Source organism: Bacillus rossius, chromosome 14 (assembly GCF_032445375.1).
Source record: "Bacillus rossius redtenbacheri isolate Brsri chromosome 14, Brsri_v3, whole genome shotgun sequence".
NCBI lineage: Eukaryota > Metazoa > Arthropoda > Insecta > Phasmatodea > Bacillidae > Bacillus > Bacillus rossius.
Window position 1 is genome coordinate 17,358,247 of NC_086341.1, and position 24,693 is coordinate 17,382,939.

At 36.6% G+C, this 24,693-nt stretch overlaps 1 protein-coding gene across 1 annotated transcript in view; it reads left to right on the top strand.

The window, feature by feature from the left end:
- Positions 1–24,693, top strand: part of LOC134539008 (uncharacterized) — a 308,737-nt gene that overhangs the window by 243,107 nt on the left and 40,937 nt on the right. Inside the window, exon 12 of the mRNA XM_063380672.1 lies at positions 2,087–2,291. Within this exon, the coding sequence (XP_063236742.1) occupies positions 2,087–2,291 (205 nt within the window). The remainder of the gene's footprint in view (positions 1–2,086; positions 2,292–24,693) is intronic.

A 24,693-nucleotide genomic window follows, 5' to 3' on the forward strand; every position in this document is an offset into this window, starting at 1 on the left:
GTTGTTTGATTATATGATGAAATTTATAAAGGTCTTCACCCCTATAAGTGTCATTAGTGATGGATGTGTCACCGTACGTTGTCCCGTTATAAGTATAGAATAAATCGTAATATGTAAATCAAATGTCAAGCCAATTGAAATGAACCTTATATATCCCAAACAGGAAGCAAGCAAACTATAATTATAATTTACTAGCTTAAAAAAATGCAATGGCTTGGTGACTACGTGACTTACGTATTATTTATATCCAATATTATGTCATTTACTATCAATTCAGCTATTGGCTTACAAATATGGCTTAAAACGAAATTTACTTTTAAAAAAAATATTTTTGCGGACATAATTTACACTGTTGTTATACGATACATAGACCTAAAAACAGACAAGGATGAATACATAAACATACGGTGTATAGATAGCGCAGAGGATTCTGTGAAAGTAATTTAGTAAAAAAATTATAACACAGACGAACACGCATTTATTCAAAAATAATTACAACACGGTGAACTGACAACGACGAGACAGCCACAATGAAAGCGGTAAACAACTCTGGTTAATACGGCTACACTCAGACGAACCCAACGATGACATTAAACAAATAAAGTTTTTATATTATTATTATATTAATAGTTTTAGTTTACTATACGTATTTTAGTTGTCCGTCCTAGCGGTTTTTTTTATGCCAACTTAAATAATTTTAGGTACAGTGTTAAGATAGTCTGTCGCTTAACCAGCCAACCTCTGTCAAAGCCCTGTTTTGACTGTGTTTGATTTATCGAATGAAAAAAGGAACATTTGAAAATATATTGTGAAAAAAAATCTGAACGCAAACAAATTACTGCTGGAAAATTGCGAAATCGTGGCGTTTACGTATATGACTCTTGTGTCTTGGGAACGTTGTTTATCGCTTAACTTCAAATACGAAGCCGAAAAGCAGAAGTTGAAAGTTTTTTATTTATTTTATTTGCACCCAATAGATTCAATTTTTGAACAGTATGTTCACAGAATATAGGGCTTGTCGGTTTGATATACATTACAATAAGTAAATAACACTTAAAATATACATGACTTATAGACAATATCATATAAATAGGTAGAAATACATATATAATGATATAAAAAAGTAGATAAAACTAACACAATTCAATATGCATGTTAAAAATCGATAAGTTAATCTTAAAAGCTCTTATTTGCCATAAAGGATACATTGTTTCAGGCTTTACTTGAAACACACAAGACTATAACTAAAAAAGTATTTTTATAAATAAATAAAATAAAAAGTTGGCCGATGCTTTCGTTTTTTTTTTTTTGCATCTTGTGTAGTTTATAAACGCGTGCGTTGTTTATTGTTCATGCGCAGTTTAAACGGATATTTGAAAAATGTAGTCTTTATTCAACTTTTTTTCATCCTTGCATTTCGGTTGCTTAACACACAATACCGCCTAACTGACAATTTTTTTTAGTAAAATCGACTTTTTTGGTACGAACTCATTTTAGGGGACGTTTCGCATCTACCGATATTTTTTACGGCAAAAATCTTAGGGATAGCAGCCTGTGCACGGAAATGGAAACACCTAAATACACAAATCAGACTTAGTAACTGCAGTAGACTCCACGCTGAGGTAAAAGGAGGAGTGAAGTTAGTTACCCTTCCTTTATAGTATTTAAAAAAATCATAAATAAAAACTTGAAATGATACTAGTAATCAGATTTTTAATATGCAAGAATAATTAACCTTTATTGCCGAAATTTTTGTTGTAATAAGCAATGAAAACCACATTAACGTTTCACTTCACTTTATATCCAGTCGACGAAACAGTTCACGTGTACATGTAAGTTGTGTGCTGCCGCTGTCTTTCTTCTCCTCGGACGCATAGGCCAATCGAGTGGAAGAGAGATAGATGCGGCGAAAGCGTACAATGAGCGTAACGGGACACTTTTTCGTGCGTGCAGCCGGCGTTCATCGATTTATTAGACGTCACGTCAAAAATTGTTCTAGAATAGAAATAAATGCTAATGTTAGTATAAAATGAGTAGTTATTGCCCCTCCAGAAATGTTATTCAGGTGGTATTGGTATGCCCGCAGGGACATGAGTGTTCGCACCCTGGCCGCCGACCAATCAGAGCGCCGCGTCTCGGTGCTGGAGGTACGGGCGGCGCACCCTCTTGACGACGGCGTCTACACCTGCCAGGCCGTGGACTGGGGCAGCCAGCAGTGCCGCGCCGCGCGCCTGCGCGTGCTGCAACCCCCCAGGCTGCGCGTGTTCCCGCGCTCCATCGCCGCCCGCAAGGTAGGCAACCCGTCTTCGCCGCCCGTGATGCAGGCAACCATCCCTCGCCGCACGCAAGGTAGGCAACCAGCCGTCGCCGCCCGAGAGGTAGGCAAACTGCCTTCACATCCTGTGAGGTAGGCAATCAGCCGCCGTCGCCACCTGATAGGTAGGCTACCACCAGATCACCTAAGTTCCAAGCACACTTGAGTTGTTTCAATCTTTTTTTTTTTTATGTTGTGGTAAAGCTAAAGAAACTTACATTAAAAGCATATGGAACATGGTAACTATATGACATCTCATGGTCCAGAGAAAGGGTTGCGCCTTTTTGCTAGATTGATGCTACTCGGTGACATTGATTAGTTGTGTTCGACATATTAAGTTATAGCTTATTTACAGTGTTGTTTGTACGCGTACTTAAAGTGTATGAATTTCGATTTTTTTTTATTTCCAATAGTTTTCCATCTCTTTAAGACTATAATATAGTGTCTGTTTACTGTATCATTACAGTTGCAGTCATCCTGAACAAGCTAATTCAATATTAAATGTCAATTATTTCACACTTGGAAACTTTTGTAGCAGGCTGTCACTGTTACTTTCAGGCATTCCAAAATGAAATATTAAAACTAATATGAACACATTCCATTCTGTTTCTTTAGAAGTAAATATTATATTATGCTTTGGCCTAATACAACAAACATATTCATTGTTTTTTTTAATAATGTTTCATGAACTTACAGAAACATAATTTTTTTTCTGAAACAGTACAAGGTTGTGTCTAAATATTTTGTGCTCTATTGTAATTGCTAGTGGCAGGAGAAAGTGAATGTCCATTACACTAGACACTGCAAACTTACCATTATTATATTGTTTATTTGTACAGTGGTGAATCAAGTGTGTATTATGGTGGTTTTATCGTTAATAGTATAATACATTTGAACAAACAATACTCAGTTGTGTTCTAGATATTATCTGTGTCATGTAACACGTCTCGAATTTGACGGCTTCTTTTTTTTTTTAGATGTAATACCTAATAAGTTCCCAACTGTTACTTGCAAAGCAACACACTATTATTTTTTAACGAACACTATTCACAGAACAATAGAAAAATTATACGTATACCGCTCTCCCCACTTTTGAGAACTATCAAATGTTTTTCCCCGCCGTTTTGAATTTTCAAACAATTGGCAATGGTTTGCATTACAGATGTAATATTTAATGCGATTGATTTGGTTAATCGCAGGTTTCAGTTTTGGACAATTGCCCATATTCATAACCTAGTGAAACTATTACGTCAGGCAAAGCCGCTCGCGTGATACCACGAATTAACAGCGTATAAAAAGCTTGGAATGATAGTCATTCATGCCTTATCGTTATAGTATTTTGCATAAATGTTTCAAAATACAGTAAATCTTAAATTAACCGTCACCGTCGGGACCAGGGCTGTAACCGATAAATATATGCATAACATAAAACTCTTAATACGTATGTTATGCCTAACACATACCTGATTTCACTTCTTGCTTGGTACGAACATAGAAATAGAATCATTTCAAAGTAAATAACACACATACATATATGCCATCGTCAGACAGTACAGTCACTTCCAATTTTATACATTCGGGTGTAAAAGTAATCCATGGGTATTTTTAAATGTGTCTGTTGATACTTTTTTTTTTGACGACGATGGATAACAGAAAACTGACGTTTTCAACGAGTTACGTTTAATCTAAGTTTTACTGTATAACTCTTGATGCCCAGTATCACACATAAATCAAGCTTTTCATTTAATATTATTCTCATAAATGATGTTTAACCGTGTTCGAGATAAACCAAACAAAGACGTCCGATTTAGTCTTAAATGTTATATTTATAATTTTAATTCAAAATCTACCTAGTTCAAGTATCAGGTTTGAATGACTTTGTACACAATATATTAAATTACATTTTTTTTTTTGGTTACAGACACGATGGAAAGTTTGTATACATTTGTATCTTAATATTGATATCAACAAACATTTTATATGTTTATGCTATTTCAGTCAGTACTTCGAAGATTTCTGAATGTATACATTGCTAAAATGTAAGTAATTCGTGAAGACTTTGGAGTTGAAATGGTAACCTAGACTTTTAAAGAAATCGATAAGTAAAAGTAGAAGGTTCCGTCCAATCTGGATTCAAAGAATATGAAACTGAGAGACACTGTGATATATTTAATAAATTATAATGGAATATAGTTAGGATTCTGTGGATATAAACATATTAGGCTACACTTGGAAGGAAAGTAAATAATTGTTGCGGAAGATATTTGAAAATATCTTGTCTAGGAGTTAATTGTAAGTGTAGCAGACCACAGAAGTAGTGTGTAGTAGACCACAGGAGTAGTGTATAGTAGACCACAGGAGGAGCGCGTAGTATACCACAGAGATTATATAATGTTAATATTATTATTTTTAATTAAGATGCATTTAAAATTCTGATTTCACAATAATAGATGCTAATTTTTCCAGCCCCTAAATATAGAAAACTTGAATACGTTCTACAACACTCGCATACATATACACTCACCTGTACGTTTGTATACTTAATTTCACACGCGTTTAAAAAATTTTTTTTCTGCCCTACGAGTTTACTTTCACTTCTAACGCGCTTGGGGGCTACGGGCTACTTATTTTTGTTTTAAGGGAAAGTTTCACCAACATACACACATGAGGAGTTTTAGCTAGTTAAAGTGTTAAACATGTAATTCTGGTTCATATAAGACATTTATTTTATATTTTTAAATCTTTGATTTTGTCAAGCAAAAATTACACCAAATATGTTAACAAGTTTAAAAAATAATTGTAATTAAGTTAGCAGATATTTTTAATCTATGACGAAAATCATTTAAATGGCCTCTGATTGATGATGAGTCTTTATAACATGAGCATATTTTTTTTAACAAGATCATCTCGAATTTATTTTGCTGCCGGTGGAACAGGCCTTGAATGTTACCGCTCCAAATTGCCAAACGCAAAACGTGGTTTTAATATTTCGGGGGGCAGTGAATATTTAATGTGTACTTTATGAGCCTTTGTCTGCTTGCAGGGCCGTTGCCAACTTAAACTGGCCTAATTGTTCCCGGGGTCACAGCTGGTCGTAAACTCTTCAGGGAGCGCAGTTCACTTGTTCAGTAGACGCACGCGAGGAAAGGTTTAGTGGCAGGGGAGCGGGGGGGGGGGGGGGAGAAGAGAGGTGGAGAAGTTGAATTATTCAGGGCCGTTGTAAACTTTCCTCTTACCAACTTCTGGGCGTGAGAACGAAACTGCGTGTTCGTTCCCGCCCACCTCCTGCACCGACTCTGCTTCGCTGGCGACCATACGTAACAGAATACCACCCTGGCGACCATACCTAACGGAATACCACCCTGGCGACCATACGTGACGGAACACCACCCTGGCGACCATACGTAACGGAATACCACCCTGGCGACCATACGTGACGGAACACCACCCTGGAACCATACGTAAAACGGAACACCACCCTGGCGACCATAAGTAACAGAATACCACCCTGGTGACCATACGTAAAACGGAACACCACCCTGGCGACCATAAGTAACAGAATACCACCCTGGTGACCATACGTAAAACGGAACACCACCCTGGCGACCATACGTGACAGAACACCACCCTGGCGACCATACGTAACAGAATACCACCCTGGAACCATACGTAAAACGGAACACCACCCTGGCGACCATACGTAACGGAATACCACCCTGGAACCATACGTAAAACGGAACACCACCCTGGCGACCATAAGTAACAGAATACCACCCTGGTGACCATACGTAAAACGGAACACCACCCTGGCGACCATAAGTAACAGAATACCACCCTGGTGACCATACGTAAAACGGAACACCACCCTGGCGACCATACGTGACAGAACACCACCCTGGCGACCATACGTAACAGAATACCACCCTGGAACCATACGTAAAACGGAACACCACCCTGGCGACCATAAGTAACAGAATACCACCCTGGTGACCATACGTAAAACGGAACACCACCCTGGCGACCATACGTGACAGAATACCACCCTGGCGACCATACGTAACAGAATACCACCCTGGTGACCATACGTAAAACGGAACACCACCCTGGCGACCATACGTGACAGAACACCACCCTGGCGACCATACGTAACAGAATACCACCCTGGAACCATACGTAAAACGGAACACCACCCTGGCGACCATAAGTAACAGAATACCACCCTGGTGACCATACGTAAAACGGAACACCACCCTGGCGACCATAAGTAACAGAATACCACCCTGGCGACCATAAGTAACAGAATACCACCCTGGTGACCATACGTAAAACGGAACACCACCCTGGCGACCATACGTGACAGAACACCACCCTGGCGACCATACGTAACAGAATACCACCCTGGAACCATACGTAAAACGGAACACCACCCTGGCGACCATAAGTAACAGAATACCACCCTGGTGACCATACGTAAAACGGAACACCACCCTGGCGACCATACGTGACAGAACACCACCCTGGCGACCATACGTAACAGAATACCACCCTGGTGACCATACGTAAAACGGAACACCACCCTGGCGACCATACGTGACAGAACACCACCCTGGCGACCATACGTAACAGAATACCACCCTGGAACCATACGTAAAACGGAACACCACCCTGGCGACCATACGTAACGGAATACCACCCTGGAACCATACGTAAAACGGAACACCACCCTGGCGACCATAAGTAACAGAATACCACCCTGGTGACCATACGTAAAACGGAACACCACCCTGGCGACCATACGTGACAGAACACCACCCTGGCGACCATACGTAACAGAATACCACCCTGGTGACCATACGTAAAACGGAACACCACCCTGGCGACCATACGTGACAGAACACCTCCCTGGCGACCATACGTAACAGAATACCACCCTGGAACCATACGTAAAACGGAACACCACCCTGGCGACCATAAGTAACAGAATACCACCCTGGTGACCATACGTAAAACGGAACACCACCCTGGCGACCATACGGGACAGAATACCACCCTGGCGACCATACGTAACAGAATACCACCCTGGTGACCATACGTAAAACGGAACACCACCCTGGCGACCATACGTGACAGAACACCACCCTGGCGACCATACGTAACAGAATACCACCCTGGAACCATACGTAAAACGGAACACCACCCTGGCGACCATAAGTAACAGAATACCACCCTGGTGACCATACGTAAAACGGAACACCACCCTGGCGACCATAAGTAACAGAATACCACCCTGGCGACCATAAGTAACAGAATACCACCCTGGTGACCATACGTAAAACGGAACACCACCCTGGCGACCATACGTGACAGAACACCACCCTGGCGACCATACGTAACAGAATACCACCCTGGAACCATACGTAAAACGGAACACCACCCTGGCGACCATAAGTAACAGAATACCACCCTGGTGACCATACGTAAAACGGAACACCACCCTGGCGACCATACGTGACAGAACACCACCCTGGCGACCATACGTAACAGAATACCACCCTGGTGACCATACGTAAAACGGAACACCACCCTGGCGACCATACGTGACAGAACACCACCCTGGCGACCATACGTAACAGAATACCACCCTGGAACCATACGTAAAACGGAACACCACCCTGGCGACCATACGTAACGGAATACCACCCTGGAACCATACGTAAAACGGAACACCACCCTGGCGACCATAAGTAACAGAATACCACCCTGGTGACCATACGTAAAACGGAACACCACCCTGGCGACCATACGTGACAGAACACCACCCTGGCGACCATACGTAACAGAATACCACCCTGGTGACCATACGTAAAACGGAACACCACCCTGGCGACCATACGTGACAGAACACCTCCCTGGCGACCATACGTAACAGAATACCACCCTGGAACCATACGTAAAACGGAACACCACCCTGGCGACCATACGTGACAGAACACCACCCTGGCGACCATACGTAACAGAATACCACCCTGGAACCATACGTAAAACGGAACACCACCCTGGCGACCATACGTAACGGAATACCACCCGGCAAGACTAAAGCCTGCTCGGGACCGTCAACAGAAAGTAAGAAGGGGGGGGGGGGGGGGAAGGGGGAAAATATTTTGTGTCGGACCCCTCTCGCTATTACCTAGTGCTCGATTTTTTGAAATCCCACAAATTTACAGTTTTAGATTTATTTTTTAAACGTTACCATGTTCACGTGACCTCGTGTATAGTATAACTAGTAAGGTTGCCATTGAATTATATTATAATTAGACATGTAATGTTCGTCCTAAAATCAGGGGGAAAACAGGTTGCAAAAAAAGTCTCTAAACTCAACCGCCCTCCATTTATTTTTTCGGTTTCCCGGGCCACTACTACTACTACTACTACTACTACTACTACTACTACTACTACTACTACTACTACTACTACTACTACTACTACTACTACTACTACTACTACTACTACTACTACTACTACTACTACTACTACTACTACTACTACTACTACTACTACTACTACTACTACTACTACTACTACTACTACTACTACTACTACTACTACTACTACTACTACTACTACTACTACTACTACTACTACTACTACTACTACTACTACTACTACTACTACTACTACTACTACTACTACTACTACTACTACTACTACTACTACTACTACTACTACTACTACTACTACTACTACTACTACTACTACTACTACTACTACTACTACTACTACTACTACTACTACTACTACTACTACTACTACTACTACTACTACTACTACTACTACTACTACTACTACTACTTCTTTTGAAGATTTTTAAACCTCTCTCCCAAAAAAACTATTACTACTGACCTTTTTTTTGTCAGTAAAAATCTGACACTACCAACAATCCCACCTGTTGGTGTCTTTTGAAGATTTTTAAACCCCTCTCCCAAAAAAAAAAAACGACTACGACTACGAAATAAGGAAGTGCTCCGTTTCCGTGTTTCGAAGTATACAAATATAGTTTTAACGTGTTTGTTACTTCGATGTACGGAATGTTACGTATATATAAAAGCTTTTGGCTAAAAATTTTTTGGGGGTGCGGAAAATAAATTAAATTTGTGATTTTGGTGATAAGCTAGGGGAACAAGAAAAGAAAAAAATAATAATTCTCGGCGGTGACAAGCCTCGAACCACTGACCTCTCGTATGCCAGTCAGCTGCGCTATCAGATGAGCTAGAAGGAAAGACACGTGTCGAGAAGTTATTGATGAGTATTCTGTAAATTATTTTCCGGTTTTGATGAACATTTATATTTATATTTTTTTTAATTAAGTAGTTTATGCTCCTGCGTTTAGTTCCATACTTCTGGACTTTATATTGTAATTTAGGAATGTTTATTGCAACTATGTAGACAAATGAAACCATATCTACTTTACTTTCATTAGACGATTCCACGCCGACACTAAATGTACTTCCGACCCAGTTTGGTATACTATAAATGAATACACAAATGCGGTAATCATTTTTCTTAAAATAAAGGTCTATTTACGTGTAGATGCAACATTAAGTTACGTATCTTAACAAGCTTAGTAGCAGAAGGGACAATAATTTTGTAATTACGAGGTTTTTATACAATAAAATTAGCTAGGTTAATCGTTAATCACAAATGTGGCTATTTTTGCCTAAACTGCTTAAAACCCTAGTATATAAACAAAATAAAAACCTCCCCTTTCTCTGCTATTGCCCTTCAATCCTCTGGGAATTCAGAAATTCTGAGGAGCATCCAGATTGTTAGCATATTCTTCCCTATTTATTTTTGATTTGTGTATTCTTTATAGTATTGGTAATGTTTGTGCCAGCAGTTATACAATAAATATAAATTAATTTTTTTGGCTGTTTAAGTTAAGATTTATTTTTAGGTGGAATTAAAATATTTATTAATCGTTTTTTGGTTCTTTGAAATTTAAAATTTAATAGTTTTACTATTTTAAATTATGCCAAAAGGTTTTTTTATACATTTTCGAACATTTAGGCATATTATTTTACCTATGATTTACATATAAAACATTTGGTGTCCTCCCACTTCTTTGCATTTATTAAAACAATATTTTTCACGATAGCATAGCGTATGTATCACTTTTTTTAAATTTTATTTGATATAGTTTATATACTAAAAAAAATTAAGGAAACTGGGATTACTCTGAATGTAATCCATATTCTCCTATTCATTTCAGCACAGAGTTAGATCACGTCCTTGTTAACCTCAGTGAGCGTAGTTCAATCTCTTTAGTGGAACTAACCTAGTTATTCGTAAAAAAATTGGTTGTCTGTAAAGTCGGTTTACGGACGATAGTTTAACGTGACGTCATAACAAAACATTGATGAAATGATTGCATACTTTTATGAATAAAATTGAATCATTTATATTGAATTATCACTATTTTGTATGTATACTAAGAACGAGTGTAATGAAATCTACAATTTAATTGATAAATTTACTTTTATTTGCACTCATCAATTCAAATATGTTTATTACTTTAACGAAGAGATTATTTTAACTATAACTTTTATACATGTTTGCTATTTAACTTCTTCCAATCTGTGTTAGTCTGTTAAGGATAGGACGATGATAGGAAAAGTAGGAAACGAATGGGAGTGTTTCAAGTTTAATGTGCCTCGAAAAAGTCAAATCGATGGTTGTTCCAATCGAGTGGAAGAGAGATAGATGCGGCGCAAGCGTACAATGAGCGTAACGGGACACTTTTTCGTGCGTGCAGCCGGCGTTCATCGATTTATTAGACGTCACGTCAAAATGTTCAATATGTGCACCTTTCGCTATACGGCACATATCCAACCTAGATGACAATTCTTTCCTCACCAAATTGTGTCTAACTCTGGTAAAACATTAGGGGGACATAAAGCCCCAAAGGGAAACTTCGCATGGCGTTGTGCCAGGTAAACTCGGAGGCCAGCGAAAAATAGCTGTCGTGTCGACCATCACGACGATTAAACTTCAATTACAGATTCACTCTGAGTAAACTGCAGAACACGAAGGTCAAAAAATTTTGCGTAGGTGGCGCTGCAAGCGAGAAAACTTTACAAAGCAGTTCTCGCGCATGCGCTCAACTAAAACGCTTACATTTGATACTGGGACATTATTTTATGGACACATTTCAGTTTAGCAACGTTTAAGATTCAGGCAGCGGAATTCTAGCGGCCGGCGCAAAAATTATGTTTGTTATTCGTCTTAAGACATTTTGGTATGTATTTATCACGCTTGGCATTATTAAATAATACAGTACACTCCCGATTATCCGTGAAATTAAGTGGCAGGGCCACCGCGGATAGTGAAAATCGCGGATAGACCGCAAAGAGCCGAAAATGGGAAACATTAATTTCAACTTAAAAATCTAAACATGTATGTAAAGTAAACGTTACAATTAACAGTAAAAACATGTTTAATTATGCTAAAATGTTTGTATTTTACTGAATAATTCTGCATGCCAGCCTACTGTGTGAGTTCCGAGAAGGCCTGTGGCGTTTTACTGTATACTGCACACAATACACTCGTCCGTAGAGTTAAATTTTGCTCACTTGTAATAAAATACAGATATACATATTTGCTGTATTTTTTCGTAGCATGCGCGGATAATAGGGAGTTTACTGTACTTTGAATTTCGTGTCCGGGAACACATGAAATAGCTCGTTACCGAGGTGAGACGTTTACACATAACTGTGCTCACTTTTTGAAGTGAAAACTTCTTTAGCCGCGTTGAGCAAATATACACTAATACATTGTATATACTCGACTGTATCATGTGCATGTTGGACTATCTTTTTTTTTTGGATGGGTAAAATCTTGTGAGTTCGCATCACCGACATGCTGTAGTAGCAGTAAGCGAAGTTAATTTGACCACGTGAATACATGACCTAGGTCTGACATCACTGGTAAGTCATAGCTAGGTAAATGAAATTTCACATACCACTGACTTCTGTTGTGACTAAAAAAAATGATGTAAGGATAAATTATATCATGCTGACATCGTACTGACGTAATACCAAGATCATTTTCTTACGTACGTTTGACGTAGAAATGATTTCATATTACAGATTTAAAAACAAATTTTTAAGTTTTCACTTCTGTTGACAGTCCCCATGATTGGCTATTTTTTGACGTGACAACGTTTCATAAATCGATGAACGCCGGCTGCACGCACAAAAAAGTGTCCCGTTACGCTCATTGTACGCTTGCGCCGCATCTATCTCTCTTCCACTCGATTGGAACAATCATCGATTTGACTTTATCGAGGCACATTAAACTTGAAACACTCCCATTCGTTTCCTACTTTTCCAATCATCGTCCTATCCTTAACAGAATAACACAGATTGGAAGAAGTTAAATAGCAAACATGTATAAAAGTTATAGTTAAAATAATCTCTTCGTTAAAGTAATAAACATATTAGAATTAATGAGTGTAAATAAAAGAAAATTTATCAATTAAATTGTAGATTTCATTTCACTCCTTCTTTGTATCCATACAAAATAGTGATAATTCAATAAAAATGATTCAATTTTACTCATAAAAGTATGCAATCATTTCATCAGTGTTTTGTTATGACGTTGTCACGTTAACCTATCGTCCGTAAACCGACTTTACAGACAACCAATTTTTTTTTCCCCTGTATGCACGTATCCTCGACGCTAATTGGTCGAGCAGGCAACGTGCCCACGTGTTGGCGCGGCCCACCTCTGTATTCACCCCACGTGCCCGAACAGACCCCACGTGTGCGTAACGTGTCGGCAGGCAGGCAGGCAGGCCTGCCAACCTGAGCCCACGCAGTTTCCCCGCCGTGCCCCCGAGCCAGGGGCAGGGCAGTTTAATGATGACTAAGTGGCGGTCCCTGGTCCCGCCAGGGGTGGAGGCTGGAAGGTGTGGGTAAGAGACGTGATCAAGCAGCGACGAGGGCGCGCCTCGTGGCCGGAAACTGCAAACAGGGAGATCACTTCGGCCTCGGTGTGACCCAGGTGCATGGAGACGTCTTCAGTCAATTTTAGTTTTAACGGAAATACACTACAACTCGTGGGAGATATACGAGGCTGAATAGGCAGGAGGCATCATTTTATGCAGAGGGTATTGGAAAGCTGGTGAATCGGTACGACAAATGCCTCAATCTGCACGGTGATTATGTGGAAAAGTAGAGTAAAGATGTACGTTTCTTTTGACATTAAAATAATTTCCCAATTCATTCCCGTTTTTTATTACAGCCGATCGGAGGTTGAAAAAAATAACCCTCGTGTATATATATATATATATATATATATATATATATATATGTATATATATATATTACGTGACAACGTCTAATAAATCGATGAACGCCGGCTGCAAGCACGAAACAGTAACCCGTTTCGCACATTGTCCCGTTACGCTCATTGTACGCTTGCGCCGCATCTATCTCTCTTCCACTCGATTGGAACAACCATCGATTTGACTTTTTCGAGGCACATTTAACTTGAAACACTCCCATTCGTTTCCTACTTTTCCTATCATCGTCCTATCCTTAACAGAATAACACATATTGGAAGAAGTTAAAGACCAAACATGTATAACAGTTATAGTTAAAATAATATCTTCGTTAAATAGTGCAAATAAAAGTAAATTTATCAATTAAATTGTAGATTTCATTTCACTCCTTCTTTGTATCCATACAAAATAGTGATAATTCGATAAAAATGATTCAATTTTATTCATAAAAGTATGCAATAATTTCATCAATGTTTTGTTATGACGTTGTCACGTTAAAATATCGTCCGTAAACCGAATTTACAGACAACCAATTTTTTTGGTAAGCATAAAAGATGAGGGTGCAAAGTTACCGCAGGGTAAAATTTAGTAGGTTTGGGGATGAAAGATGAAAGTACCACCGAATGTGGGGGAAAATAAAACAGATGAGGGACCATGCAAGTTGGCTTGCAATGATTTCACTGTCACCAGCTGTTCGTTTGTTGATTTGTTCTCGAAGTGATTTTTTGTTTGGTGTGTGTTCTGATGCACCGTTAGTTTAGTAGATACTCTAGTATGGTATTATCTTACATATCTCAAAACGATTCCCAAAAAAAAAAACTTGGTAATTGTAATGGAAAAATAATTCAAAACAAAACATGGAGAAACAGTTTACTTACCAAGGACTCTAAAATACCCATTTATGTTCAAAATATTTGCAATTACCCGTTAATTCTAGTTTTTCGGTGATAGTTCCCAAAGTAGATAATAGAGTTTAGTATAAGTGTTTTAATATATATACGGAGATGTCCAGTTGATTGTTTGTGCTTGCTCCTTAATGTAAGATTTAAAAAAAAGGTCGTTTACAGGGAAGCATAAATGTAACGTTTACTAGTAAACGTGTACTGTTGAATTTAAGTGAGGGGATAAAGCGTTGTAAAATTGTTTCAGTTAAATTAAGGAAAAGTCTGCAAACAGAAATTTCCGGATGTAAGTGTTTGTCACAATAAATTACGGGAATGAAGCGAGAATGTGGCGAAACTGAGATTAAAATACCACGTGCCTGATAATTTTGAATCAGTAAGCTAGAAATAAAAATGTCGCTGTAGTGACCAAGTCTCAATATCTAAAATGTTATAAAGGCGTCTAATTTACCTTAGTGAGCAGACTTTGAAGATATTAAAATTCAGTTTCAGTGTCCTTACTGAGAATTCAACGAATCAATAGGAAAATGTAGGTTTAAATTTTTGTAGTGGTAAATTGTAACTAATTCTTTCCTTAAAAATAGTTCTCTGCGGTTGCATTTCACTTATATTATTTTTTTAATTATGCCAAAATGTTTCTTATACATTTTCTTTCAACTAATCTAATTAGTATTTTACCTACGATTTACCCTATATATATTTATATTAAAACATTTTGTGTCCATTTATTTATCCCCTCCAATTTTTTTTTACATTTATTGAAACAATATTTTTGACTCTAGCATGATGTCTCACATTTATATTTAAAATTTTATTTGATACAGTTTTACGTCACGTGGTTGAGCACAGCGGGTTAAGACGATTCTCAAACACTTTATCATTTCTTGCCGGGTCTTGAGATCGAACCCGCGACTCCAGTAGTAAGCACGACTCTCACTCAGTAATCGCTAAGAACCACACAATACGTAAGGTGACGCAATTTTTATAAAAGAAATTTTGAATATAGTCTGCATATTGTAGCCCATGCTAAAGTGCTGGTGATTAAATAGCCTGTATTTTATATTCGATTCTGACACGAATATTTTTAATGCCAAGAAGTCATGTTTGCAAGTACTCGCCGTAAAGAAGTTTGCACGCTTGCTTGCATTTCACGACAGTTTCAGAGGTTCCAAACTGTTAACATTTTCTAGTCAATAAAAAAGAAGTATTTTCATGCTCCTACGTTTATGCCGATACTTTCGAACTTTATTTTGCAGGTTTGGAATGTTTATTGCAACTATGAGCACAAACGAACAACTCCGTACGAAGTAATACCAAAAACCTTTGTCAACATAAAATTTTAATGCCAAACAATACCAAAGAGTTTAAAGACACAACATTCGTAATAACTTTTTTTTAAATAAAAATTTTCGTCTGCATGTAATAAAAGAAAATATTATAACCCATAATACTGGAGAACATTTAATATGTTATTTGCTTTAAGTTCTGAAAATTTTTCACAGTAAATAGGTGCTTGGAAGTCTACCTGCGCCTATAGGTTGTGCCGAAAGGGATGTTTTTAACCGTGTCGTATCGTATAAACCGGGCTTTAAGGATTACAGGAGTCTCTTCTGTCCACTCTGCGCGCGCACTTTCGTTTCATTATTTTCTGCGCTGTTGCCCACAATAATCCCCCCCCCCCCCCCATTTATCCCCCTGGGTCTGTCAGGGTGGAAAATCGACTCGTTTTCCAAGTCTGTAACTCGCACACTGGAAAAAAAAGAGTTTCACGTTGCGAGGTTGGCAACACACATCCGCGACGGGGTCTGTCTGCAAATTTTCAAATTATTCCATTTGTTTTTTTTCCCCTGTTCTAAATATGCATCACCTAAACAAAATTAAATGTTTAATGATTTTTAATTTATTTACGTTCTGCTGATCCCACATAAGTATGGGCTCTGGGATACACAAGCAGTCAAGATCATAACTCAAAAACTTCTAATGCCCATTGACTTGAATTTCAAACAGGTTTTAGGTAAACAACTTGTGGGGATTTTTGTATTATTATTACGTCCGAACTTGGTCCTAACCCGAAAAGCCAAGCCGTTGTTATAAGCCTTTAATGAAATCTCAAACTGTTTCGAAAATATTGTGATAATAATATATCAAAAATTTATCTGTGTAAAGCTTTATAAAAAGGAGATTTACATATCAAGGACTGCCATTCAAACTTATAAATAATTGGGAACTTCTTTAAAAGGTTAAATCAGGAAAAATAAGTTTAATATTTACGAACAAATTTTGCAAATAAGTCGAGTCACCACTTTTATATTACAGATAAATATATTCATATCTAAAAGTTTTCTTTTGTCATCAAACTAATCTTAAAAATTTATTTTATTTTTATGAGCGAATTGAAGTTCAAGTACATTATACGTAATCATACTTAATTGTGTTCACAACACCACGGGGGAAAAATATCTATTGCACTCAACAAAAAAATCCTTCAAACAAGAAATAGCTCAATTAAAGAAAATACTCAATTACAAAATATTACTATTTAACAATTATCAAAAAAATACGGGTTATTTTAGCCACGTTGCTAAAATCTTGTAAGTTAAAATATTATGCAGCAAACATATATAAAAACTTCTAGTAATTAAAATGTATTATTCATATACACAATTTTTTTCAGGTATGAATCGCATTTTATTACCACCACACCACCTTGTTTTCAGCTTGAAGTTCTCCGTATAGAAGTATGCTAATATATTTGTTACTTCGATGTACGGAATTTTACGTTAACTATTTGGGATATGCAAAAGTACTTAAATTGTGATTTTGGTGATAGCTAGGGGAACAAGAAAAAAAAAACGTTCTCGGCGGTGACTAGCCTCGAACCATCGACCTTTGGTTTGCAAGTTCGTTGCGCTATCAGATGCGCTAGAAGGAAAGATACATGGAAGGTAGTTATTAATGTGTATTGTGTAACTTATTGTCCGGTTCTGATGAATGTTAATATTTCAATTTTTTTTTATTAAGTAGTTTAGTTCCCTACTTTTGGACTTTATTATGTAGTTTAGGAATGTTTATCGCACGTATGTAGACAAATGAAACCATATTCCATGCAGACACTAAATTTCCTTCAGACTCAATTGGATATACTAAAAATTCGGCTGAACTCGACCTAAAATACGTATTATTTTTCCTTAAAATGAGGGTATATTTACTAGTAGATGCAATATGAAGTTAGAAGCAGAAGGGTAAAAAAATGTTTGCACTTTGTAATTACAAAGTTTCTATCCAACAAAAGCTAGATTAACCACAAATTTTATTTGAATAAAAAATATATTTTGCAAATAGTTTTGTTACTCATTACACACTTAACACCCCTTAAATAACCATAGCTTGCTGTAAAAAAGTTTTATACACTGCAAAAGTCCTTTTAAGTACTAGTAATATACTATAATAGGTATGCTTGTCGTTTTAAAAAATATATTACTGTATTATTCGTGACACTAATGTACGACAGCAGATAGCAACAAAGTCTCGGAAATTACTAACGAGGATATGCCATCAGTTTGTATGTATTTGAACTTTCTAAGCTGTTATCATACACTAATTTAATATAGAAGATAGCAACAGCCTTTTGGTTGAAACTTAAATTTTTTTTATTATATTGTGGTGTTTTATTTTACTAACCATTCATTTAATTGCTTCCCCGGTGTGGAAAAAATAACTGGTTTTCATTGCACTACCTTTGTAATCTACGGACTTTGAAAGAAGAAAAAAACGGGAAGCCTAAGATGTACATCAAGTTCTGTCCCTGCCCGAACACGCCCGAATATTCACCTTCGGCCAACCTCGGGTTTATTTATATTTATATTTCTCTGTTTATTTTAATGTAGCTATACTAACCGTCTATAGTGTTTTAATGTAGCTAATATAACCGACCACTTTTAATCTTAGAATTCATTTTTCCTGCGCAAAAATAAAACAAATCCCGAGGTTGGCCGAAGGTGAATATTCGGGCGTGTTCGGGCAGGGATAACTTGGACATCTTAGGCTTACCATTTGTATTAACGGTTTTTTTTTATTAATTAGGTTTCAGTGTGTACCACGTGCTCTGTAGGTCTGTGCCGTTCTAATTCTACCAAAAAATATAAAGTAATATTTTACAATTTGTAAAACAATTAATTTAAGGATCATTAACAACTACACTATAACATGCGTCGTACTCTATCGTATGGAAGAACGCCAACGAAGCAATCCTAGTTGTCAAATTATATTTATTCTATGTTATAAGAAGTTTCCCCATGTTCGCTTATTTTTATTTTATTTTTATTTATTTATTCATTTCATTCCGTAGACCCCTTACAAACTGCTGGAGTTCTGGGATATGGAACATGTCAGTTTTATATACATTAAAAAATAACATATCTAAGATCAGCGCTTACACATAAACCCACAGCAATACATAAATACAGTAATCTATGTACAAAAGAATAACAAAAGTATGTATAGTATTTGATTACATATTTAGACACCATTTCACATATACATTTAGCTTGAGACTTTATTATATTTGACAGATTTATTAATTTTTTAATAGTGGATCTTCTTATTATATTATACAATACTAAATATCAAATGTGAGATAAAAGTTATTGTATTACAAGAAGTAGAATAAAATGTCAAACAGTTAGTATGTGAGAAATTCATCCACTGTATAGAATGTCTGAGATAAAAGAAATATTTTAAGGTTCTTCTGGAATTTTTTATTATTTTGTTTGCTTAGCTCTTTCAGACTCTCAGGTAACTTATTAAATAGTTTTATGCCTGAGAAAATTGCACCCTTCTGACTTAGCTTGAGTCTGTTAAGTGGCAAGTGGAGGTCATTTCTATTTCTGGTATTGTATGTGTGCACATCTGAGCTTTTTAAAAAGTAGTCAAAATTCTTTACTACAAATTTAATTGTAGAATATATATATTGTGAAGGAAAAGTAAGAATGTTAAGTTTTTTGAATAATGGTCTGCAAGAGTCCAGTTTTTTTGCTCCCGTCATAATTCTGATGACTCTCTTCTGTATAATGAAAATGTGCTTGCTATGGGAAGATTGTGCCCAGAAAATTATACCAAATGACATTATTGAATGAAAGTATGCATAGTATACTTGCTTAAGTGACTCTAGGTTCATATAATGAGCCAAAGTACGTAATGAAAAGCAGGCTGCATTTAGTTTAGGTATAATGTTGTGTATGTGTGTATTCCCATTCAAACAACTATCTAAATGAAGACCTAAGAATTTGGTATTCATGCATCCCTTTATGACTGTAACTCCGTAATTAACTTGCAAGTCATTATTCTGCACGTAGCTTGTGTTAAATTTAAGAAATGCTGTTTTTTCTAGATTTAATGTTAATTTGTTTGCTTCGAACCATATTTTTAAGTTAACAAGGCAAGTCATTTATATACAAGATAAAAAGCAATGGACCAAGAATAGACCCTTGTGGGACACCACATTTGTTTACACCTACTTCCGAGAATATTTCACCGTTGTCTTGATCCGTTATGGCTACTTGTTGATATCGTTGAGTTAGATAGGATGTGAACCATTGTAATTCAGTGCCTTGAATACCATAATGATACAGTTTGTCTAGAAGTATCTTGTGGTCCACACAGTCGAAAGCTTTGGTTAAGTCGCAAAAAAGACCCACAGCCTTCTCTCTCTTATCTAGGGATTTTAGTACTATTGATGTTAATTTAAACGCTGCGTCATCAATGGATTTACCACTGCGAAATCCATACTGATCTTTAGTCAATAGGTTATTTGACTCAAGGTATTTAGACAGTCTTTTATGTACTAATTTCTCCATTATCTTAGCAAATGTTGATATAAGTGAAATGGGTCTGTAGTTTGACATTGAATTCGCATCATTCTTTTTATGGAGAGGTTTAACAATGGTAAATTTTAATCGCTCTGGAAAGATACCTGTTTAAAATGATTTATTAAATATGTTACTAAGAGGGGCACTGATCTTGTTGATACATTTCTTGAGTAGTACACTTGATATTTGATCATAGCCTGTAGAAGTTTTAGGAGCTAAAGAGTGTACAATTTCACAAATTTCTGTAGGTGTTGTGGGGGTAAATACAAAATTACACGTTTTTCTAGGCAGAGTTTGCTGCATAAGTTTTATGGGGTTATTTTTTGTCGACAGATTTTTGAATAGCATATCAACTATTTCTAAGAAGTAGGTGTTAAAAGCATTTGCTACATTTGTTGCTTCTACTAACGATTTCCCATTTACTATTACAGTAATAGGGTAGTTTGACTTAGGCTTGTTACTTTTACCAGTCATATGTTTAATTATATCCCAAGTAGTTTTAGCCTTGTTTTTTGATTTTGATACTAAATTTTGAAGGTGGAACTGCTTAGCTTTATCAATGACTCTGCTTAGTATTTTGCTATAATTCTTATAGTAAGATTTGAGTACAGCGTCATTTGACGTCCTGCAAAGCAAATACAGCTCTCTTTTCCTTTTACACGACGTTTTTAGTTATAATAGCACAGTTAACAGCTACTGTCAGTGTAGTTTTATATAAATAAAACAATAAAGTTCCATTCGTATCAAAACAACAGTATAATACACTTCTACCCAACCTCCTTTATTTATTCCTTCTTAATTTTTGTAATGCTTCTCATACTACTTCATCGGCAGTTTATAGGATGTTGATTTTGCAAATTAATCGGAAAGTTAAATTTATTCTTAGGTTTTAAAACAATATAATTTAATTTAAACTTACAACAGTAATCATCGGAATATAATAAATCCATTCTTTGAAATTTGAATGTGTAGCGTTTTAAGTAAAAACACCGCCGTTTCAAACTAATGCAAGCACTGCATGTTTTCATACATATTGTGCCTGTTTTATGTGTTTTTTGAAAAAAAAAACACTGGTAGTGTTCTTAATTTATTAGACATATTAAATTGTTTGACGTAAGGGGTTTATATTAGTTTTTAGGAAATGCCGTATGGTGGTTCAATATGCAGAAGCGATTAAGTTTTAAGTCTATAGTTCTTCAAAAGCTCAGCCGACTTTTCTTCTCTTATAACCGATAATATTTTAAAATAACTTCACAGGGATAATTTACAATGCATTAAAATAACTTTTACTGTCACTTAATTTCGCTTCATCAAACGTAAGCTATCATTTATCGTTCGCTCGTTTTTACTCTCCGAAATTGTGTTTACCTCCCCCCCCCCCCCCCCCCCATCACCCAATTTTTGTGTTTTTTTTTTCCTTTTGTCAACCGTTGTCTCAAAAATGATTGTTCTTCTGTTTTTCTACCCTAGCGTTGACGCAGCTCGTGTATGTGAGAGATCGCGCAAGATTAGATTACATTTTTATCTCATTCTTTTATTTTCAAACCACTCTATCACCGTCCTGTGGAATTATTTTATTACATCGTGGAGAGAATATTACATCGTGGAACTAAACATTTATCGCTGAGTAACCTTATTCTTAATCTCTATTTGGCAATTTTTCACGACAGATTTGATAGCGTTTCGTATTGCATGAGAGCTTTGACCGACACAAATTCACTTTTCCATTTATTTATTTTTTTGTTGGTCCAGATTCTGAATTCTGGTGTTTAGTATTAACCAAGACGAACAGATCGGGTCAGTGGCGTAGCCAGGATTTGTGTATGGGGGGGTGTTAAGAAGCATGCTTCCCCCCCTTCCCGTATTAAAGTGGGTGGTCCGGGGGTCCTCCCCCGGGAAAATTTGGATTTTAAGGTGTAAAATAGTGCAATTTTAGCAGTTTTCGGTACTTAAATTTAAATATTCTAATGGTAAAATTTTTATTAATTTTTAATATGAAATTTGTTTGAGTGATGAATAAGAAATTTAATTAAAGATTTGGGGCTAAGGGGAGAGTTTGAACCCCTAAACCCCCCCCCCCCCCTGGCTCCGCCCCTGGATCGGGTTCTGTGTCAGTAACTACGAAGCATATTTACAATGAAAGTTTCAGACAAGAAAATGCTTTGTCTCACTGTACTGTTGGCAGCAATACTTTTTTTTTTCAAGATAGGCTGTGGAAAGCTGCAATAACACGTGGATATTTTTTATCGTGGGAAGTATTTCAATCGTTGCCGCTGTTTGCTATTATTTACGTGTCAGTCATTTGCCGTTCTCGTTTCACGTTTGTACGAAATTATAAAAACGACCAACAACTTGACGCAACACAAGCCGTGCGGGGAAATGAAAGCGTATTGCATCTCAGTAAACAACGAAAGTGTTTAGCTTATCTCGCCCCAGTCGGTATACAGAGGGATTCTGAATTTGACGGACAAAATAAGTTGGAAAAAAATTTATGACTTTTAAGTCCTTCGCGAGGCTGGTATACACGTCTTTGATGTTTAGGCTGAACAACATTTCTAACATGCTTATATTATCTTCACTTGTAACAATTTAAACAAATCTTAGATGTCTATTTTAACATACTTCTAATTGTCGTAAAGATTTGAAACTTTCGAAGTATATATAATATGGTACCATCGAACTGATTTGACGATGGAGACAGGTGGTGGATAGTGGAACTATTCAACTGATAAAGGTTTTTTTTTTTTTTAGTTTTTAAACTGTAATAATTATTGTAAATATTATAGCCTTTTTTTTAAGATAGATCACTGAGCATCTGAATTGTTTACTTGAAAAATGTTTTACAACCACCGCAAATTTATTCATTGAAGCAAAATTATTTCATTCAAATAACTGGAGTGACATCTTTTTTTCCCCGTATATTTTTGCGGCGTGTTCTTTTCTAAATACTTTCTCAATTATTTACGAAATTTTCACAGAAAAAAACGCTACATAAAAATTTATGTGTGTGTGCTTTTAAATATTATGCTTTAGTGATTGATATTACATAGTAGTCCATGGTAAAAAAATAATTATTTATTTATTGTTAATATTAGTGTTTAAAATGTTTATAGGGTCTTTATGAAATTGATGTTATTTTCCCATAAGTATAATTTAACTTGATGTAAGTTTTTGGACATACGCCATTGCTAAGAACTTTTTCTGTTGAAGAAAAACTAATAAATAAAATAAATAAATAAAAATAAAAATACTCAAAAAAATATACAAAAAACACACAAAATTAAGCAAACAATTGCTGTTGTCAACAAGGATATGAACACCACAAAATATTCCGAAACAGGAATATGGTCAGCAAACAAAGAAAAAACAAAGAAAAATGTACTAAGAGAACGAAAAAATCCCCACAAATGATGACAACACAAAAATATTGAAACCCAAAATAATTCAGCACAACAGTTGAAGCGAGACAAAAAACATGACAAAACGAAAAAACAAACAAATACAATAGTTTTACCTAAACAGAAACAAGCGACGTTTCGGGAACTGCTATCTGCTCCCGTCCTCAGGCAGAGACGCACATGGCACGGAAACACAGGTGCGACTGAGAAGGGGCTGGAAAATGAGGGTATTTATCAGAGAAAGGGCTACATCTTGCTCAGCCAATGACAGACGAGCTGTCTCCCCATTGGCTGTGCACCATGTAGTTAAAGCGGATTGGTTATGGTGGGTTGAGTATTGGCTATTGTTTTGTGCTGCAGGGATGTTTCTCTCTTTATCAAAGGGATCCACATATTTTTTAATTCAATGCTCTGCTGGCTGAAAATATTTTTATTGCTAATAATGAAGGCTGATTCTTTGATTTTCCTTTTTATTTTATCGGATTCCTGTATGAGTGGTGTGGAGTCTTCCCAGAGAATTTTGTGGCTATTTTCCCATGTATGTTCAGCAAGTCTGGATTTTAGGGTTTCACCCTTCTTGCAGTTGTTTTTGTGTTCTTTGATTCGGGTGGATAGAGCTCTGCCAGTTTCACCTATGTACATGTGGCCACATTCACAGGGGATTTGATACACACAGTTGTGAGTTTGTAATTTTTCTGTGGCTGGTTTCACCTTGGTAACAATACTTTTAATAGTAGATTTAGAAACGGAATGCTGTTTGAAGTCCATATTTATTTCCTAGGCGTCTTATTTTTTCTGAAAGCCCTTGAACATATGGAATAACTAGGGTTTCTGTGGATTTGAGTGTTTTGTTGGATTTCAAATGCTGTTTGAT